Source organism: Marmota marmota, unplaced genomic scaffold (assembly GCF_001458135.2).
Source record: "Marmota marmota marmota unplaced genomic scaffold, marMar, whole genome shotgun sequence".
NCBI lineage: Eukaryota > Metazoa > Chordata > Mammalia > Rodentia > Sciuridae > Marmota > Marmota marmota.
In genome coordinates, this window is record NW_025999875.1 from 534398 (window position 1) to 540671 (window position 6274).

The 6274-nt window shown below is 40.6% G+C and overlaps 1 protein-coding gene across 1 annotated transcript in view; it reads right to left on the reverse strand.

Moving 5' to 3' along the window:
- The window catches only part of LOC107160543 (butyrophilin-like protein 8), a 35731-nt gene extending 33359 nt beyond the window's left edge, over positions 1 to 2372 (reverse strand). Inside the window, 1 exon segment of the mRNA XM_048786902.1 lies at positions 2324 to 2372. Coding sequence (XP_048642859.1) covers positions 2324 to 2372 — 49 coding nt within the window.
- Between the last annotated feature and the right edge of the window lie 3902 nt (positions 2373 to 6274).

Here is a 6274-nt window from a genome sequence, read left to right on the forward strand (position 1 = left end):
CTAGGAACAGGCAACTGAAATAAAAACAAAATAAATCCAAACAAGAACACATTGTTTTTTGAAATGGTCACCCATTCTTTCGCTCTCCTTCAGGGGCGAGTAATTTCACTTACCTCCAAGTTTCAGACGTTCCACATACAGGCCACCAAATGCCGCAGTCTGGCTGGGCACAAAATCACGAGCCACTCACACCTTGTAGATTCAAACAGCAACTCTTTATTCCCGAACTCACTCCGGCACTCTACAAACACGTTCTGGGGCAAATCTACGTTCTCTGCCAAATTCCACGTTCTGCATCCCAAATACTCTCTCAATCCCGCAAGAACTCAATGGGAACTCAAGGAGCAGGCGCGCCTGAGGCAGCAGGATACGCCCTATTCCCAGCAGGGTACACCTTAAACCTGGAACCGCCCTAAACCCGGATTGTCCTAAACCGGGAACGCCCTAAACCCCGATCCGCCCTAAACCCGGATCCGCCCTGGTCCTTGAGCAAGGTCACCTTACATGCAATGTCACTGCAAATGACCTGGGTCATGCCATGCGTCATTCTTACTTAGCAATGGCCCTCAGCACTTGCTTGATAATTTTTCCACCTTATAATTTTGGCTTTAAACAGCACTTCTAATGTTTTATCAACATATATTTCTGTAATTAATAGAATTATGTTCCTGTACCCAAATAATCTGTTGTGGCTAATCTCCAATGTGATGGTATTTAAAGATGGGATCTTTGGTAGGTGATTAGGGTTAGACTAGATCATGAGGGCAGGGCTCTTTTCCAATGAGATTGCTGTCCTTATAATAGAGGGAAAGATATTGGAGCACCCTACCCCCTCTCTCTCTGCAAGTGTATGGAGGAACAGCCATGTGAGGACACAGGGACTATCAGTCCTCCAACCAAAATCAAATTTTCTGACACCTTGATGTTGGAATTCTCACCTCCATCACCTCCAAAGCATTAAGAAAGCAAGTTTCTCTTGTTTAAGCCACCCAGTCTGTGGCATTTGCAATGGTAGCCTGAGCTAATATACATACATTAATTTTGTTGATTTTTTTCTCATACAACTTCATCTTCATCTTTAATTTGATCATCTTGTCTGAAGGATAGCAAGTATTTGTGTTTTTGTGAGTCTCTGCCCCACAATTCTCAGCTCCATGGGACAGGACCTGTGTGTTTTACTCAGCACAGCATCCCCTGGGATGCCCAACAAAAACAAGGGTAATAAGGATGAATGGTGAGTGCCGTTTTATTTCCTAGGCAAGTTCCTGTTGCAGAACATGCTTGCCATGATATATTGAATAGATTTACTCTTAGAAGAGTTCCTAAACTGTGGATGACCACTCTATTAAACTTCTATATATGTAACTACTTTGTGAATGCCTCTTGATTAATCCACATATGTTTATTATGATATGCATACATCTACCTGTTATTGGTGCATAAGCAACAAAGGACAAGTGAGTCCTATGTAAATACTCAAATAAGTGAAATTTTAAATTTTTAGTTTAATTATTTCTTGTTTTAAATATTTTATAAATAATTATAAAATGTATTTTATCATGCATCTTCAAGAAGAGTCTTATTAAATAAAATGAGACTATTCAGGATGATCTCTTACCATCTGCTGACATGAAGTAGCAGATCCTGAGGTCCTGCTCCTCACTGTCCAACTCTGAATTTCCCTGCAGTAGATTGGAAACTTTCCCTGCCCACTGACAACTCCACTCCAGAACTTGACTTATGCCTCTCTGTTGAGATCTTCTCTTGCCATTTGGAATATGTTTATTCAAGGTGGAGGACAGCACCCAGAATATGCCAGGTTCCAACTGATTCCTCAATTAAAGGTCTGGACCCATTCCCTCCTTTGTTTCTATAATCACAAGCATTCCCAACTCAGCATGTTCACAGCTGGACACATTGTTTTCTCTCAAACATCCTAAAAAGTGTTTCCTTCCACTCAGGCAACCAAGTCAGACATGTGGGTGCTCTACTAGAGACCTCTCCTGTACTAAACCCCCACAGTTCAGCTGAGACAACATTAAATTTATTCATCTTAACATCTTTAGTGTGTCCCATTCCCATTGTCATAGTGTCTCTTCAGATGTCCACTCTCATTATTTCTGGGCTACCATAATTATTTCCAGAGTGCCTGAGTCCTTCACACTGCCTGGAATTGGTAGATGCAGCTAGGAGGTAAGGAGAAGCAGAGAGAATACAAATAACAAAGATGCCTTTGTCCCATTGTGCCAATAATCATTGTAGTTGAAAAATCAAATTGTTCAACAGTATGTGGGTAGAAAGCAGTCCCATATGGATGGCTTACCTCACCCAAACTGGAGGAGACTGAGAGCCAACATGAACATGAAGGCCATGGAGATTTCTGCCAGATCAAGCTCATGAGACAGCAGGAGGGATGGACGGATGGATTTGAAAGAAGAGAAGATCAGGACAGCAATCCAAGGTGCAGGTGTCATAGTGAGGCTCAGCATAAGTTGATAGAAAACTGCACTATTCTCCTTAGAGTCTCCCTGATACAGACATGGCTGTGTCAGGAATGGGAACTGTAGACTGTGAAACTGTACATTTATTGACAGATCATAAGCATCAATCTCAAACTAGAAAAGAAAAGACAGAAAAAAGATGGGTAGGACACAGTGGGGAAGACTTTGTCCTGGGTCTAGACTTTCTATGGACTAAAGTAGCATGGAAATGTCAAATGTAGGGATATTTTCCATCCTAGTCCAGCAGGTTGAACTATACAATCAAGATCTAGTCCTGAAAGAGAGGTCTTCTAAGTACAAGGTAATGGGTTGTCCAGGCAAACAGTTGGTGCTCCATGAGGAGTAACTAGACACAGGTGAAACCACCATTTCCTGGCATAGTCTAAAGGAATCCCATACACCCATCCCCTGTGCTGAGCTCAGGAGTAGGACTCTGATCATAGGGCCAGATTGGAAGGAGTTGCTTTAAAAAGACAGAAACTTGGTCTCCAATAATTCAAGGTATTGGAAAAGGTACCAGGCAGTGATTCAGGCATGAGAAAGGCAAAGTCTCATTCATTCAGTCACTAATTTGATATACTAAGTTAGGGCCCCTACAATTTCAAAATATGTAATCTTTTAAAAGTATATATGAACTCACAATAAGTAGTCAATCACATCCTAGACCAGAAAGCAATTTTACAAGAGATCCAAGATGGTGGGCTAGAGGGAGGCTGCATTCCTTGTCACTCCATGACCTGAGATTCAAGCACTGGGAATACTGTTTCTCTGATAGTTATTAGAGGACCCCTGACAGCTTCTCCTGTGCGGAATCCTGGATACCCTGCCCATGCAGGTCTCCTGGCCTCAGCATCTGTGCAGGACCCTTGGTGGTTTGCCCATGCAGGACCCCTGGCCATGGCTTCTGTGCAGGATCCCCAGCTGCCACTCCCATGTGTACCCCCATCTACCAATGTGGGGCTCCCGGTTGCCTCCATCTAGGGACACTGCAACTGCTACCTTCATTTGGTAGCCTGCACCTGGGGATACTGGACAGGGTCTGGAGACAGCTGCACAACACAGAGCTGCATCTCTGAACATGCCACTCAATGCCACCATCCAGCCTACCCCAATGCCCCATCTCTGAAAGCAGCCACCTCCATTTTGGGACACCTTTGATGCCATCTTGGGTTAGCATTGCTACCACCATTGCCATCTATAGTTGGGGTAACTCCCAGCTTGGGATACCAGCTGGGGCCTAGAAGCAATATCAAGGTACCTGTAGTTCCCCAACTCCTCCAGCCCCCATAACCACTAACTAGGCACAGTGCTTGCATCTACATGGCCAGTCTGTAGCTTGAAAAGTCTGGCTCTCACCTGCCAGATACAAAACAGCTTTCCTCCACAGGTGTACAGGCCCCAGGGCACGCAGCCCATAAGATCTCTGGATTGGGAAGTAGAAAGGGAGGAGTTGTGTGAGATACAGTGAGACTAAATTAGAGACCAGGAATTGTGAGGTCTATAGGTGATATAAGGAGACCAGGTGCCCCCATCACATGATCAGGTCCCAAAGGAGATTCTTGGGGTGCAGTCTCTCATCAGGGACTGGGCAAGTGCTATACCCCACCTCCACCCCCAATACCAACACTCCCACTCAAATTACCTTCACCAGCCTGAGGGTGGAGATACCAGCAAACAATAGATAACTTCACCGATTGTATGAGAAGGGAAGCAGTAAAGATGCTGAACTCCAATAAAAACAATCGTTTAATTTTCCTTCAAGATTTCTTTTTCTTTTTCTTTTTTTTCCTCTCTTTTCTCGCCCTCACATCCACAACATTTGTAAAATTTACATGCATTAGGCTACTGAGGACTGGGATGTCTGAACTGCATATTACAGTTGTGTTGTATATTCTTTTATCTTCTATTTTTACATTTTTCTTTTCTTAATTTTTTATTGTTTGTTTCTTGAACTCTCTCTATTGTCTTTCCACTTACTTGTCTCCCCAAAATCTCTTCCTCTCTTTTCTCTTGCTACTAGCTAGCTTCTTTGGATTCCTCTTTCATGCTTCCTAAGATCCAATAACTCTTTATCCTCCTACCTCCTTATCATCTCATCCTATACCCCCACCGCAGTTCTCTCTTTGTCTACCATTAAAAATTGTAGACTCTTTTGCAAACCTACTGTTTATATTGTAGATAATAATTGAACTCATATTTCTGTGTAAGGTGACAAAATTAGGTTTAAGGCTGTATGTAGATTGTGTTGAGATCTGTTAATATTGATCTCCCCCTTAAAGGAGAGGTATTGGAATGCTGCAGGGACACTATAAGTCTATAGGGCAAAAACTGTAACACCTCAGATCTGCACTGCTAGAAAGAAAGAAACATGAACAACATGAAAAAAAACAAGGGATTAAAGTGCCCCAAGCAAACTAGAATACTACATAATTAGAAAGCATGTCCAGCACAGCAAAAGAAATATCAGAGAAGGAATTCAGGAGGTATATAATTTAAATGTTCTGTGAATTAAAGGATGATATAAGAGAGCAAATACAGGCAGCAAAAGATCGTTTTGATAAAAGAGCTACATAAGCAAATACAGGAAGCAAAAGATTAATAAGGAGGTAGAGATTCTGAACAAAAAAATCCCTCAGAAATTCTTGAAATGAAGGAAATAATAAACCAAATTTAAAACTCAATAGAAAGCATCACAGACTGATTAGACTACTTAGAAGACAGAACCTCAGACAATGAAGACAAAATATATAATCTTGAAAATAAAGTTGACCACACAGTGAAGACGGTAAGAAACCGTGAGCAGAAAATCCAAGAATTTGGGGATAACATGAAAATACAAAATTTAAGAATTATTGGGATAGAGGAAGTCATAGGAATAAAAAACCAAAGGAATAAAAAATCTATTCAATGAAATAATATCAGAAAATTTTCAAAACCTGAAGAATGAATTGGAAAATTGATTATAAGAGGCTTAGGACACCAAATGTAAAAAATCACAACAGATCAACACCAGGCATATTATAATGAAAATGCTTAGCATACAGAATAAGAAAGAATTTTAAAAGCCACAAGAGAAAGGAATCAGGTTACACACAGTGGGAAACCAACTAAGATCTCTGCAGGTCTCTCAACCAAGACCCTGAAAGCTAAAAGATCCTGAAATAACATATACCAACCTCTAAAAGAAAATGGATGCCAATCAAGAATCTTATATCCAGCAAAATTAAATTTAAATTTGATGACAAAATAAAACCTTCCATGATAAACAAGTTAGAAGAATTTGCAACTAGAAAGCCTGAATGACAGAATATCCTTAGCAAAATATTCAATGAGGAGTAAATAAAAATCAACAATGGAACACAGAAAAAGGAGGTATCACACTAAAGGAAAACCCAATCAAAGGAGAAACCAAGTCTAGTTAAAAACCAAAAAATAAACAAAAATTATAGAGAATACAAACCATGTCTCAATAATAGCCCTGAATGTTAATGGCCAAACTCATTAATCAAAAGACATAGATGGGATGATTGGATTTTTTTTAAAAAAGACCCAACAATATGCTGCCTTCAAGATATTCATCTCATAGGAGAAGGCATCCACAGACTGAAGGTGAAAGGTTGGGGAAAAAAAAACAAACATGCCACTATGTAAATAAGCAGGGGTTTTCATCCTCATATCAAATAAAGCAGATTTCAAGCCAAAGTTTTCAAAAGGGATAAAAAAGAACACTACTAGTTAAATCAGAGCTGAATAATTAAAATCAGAGCTGAAAT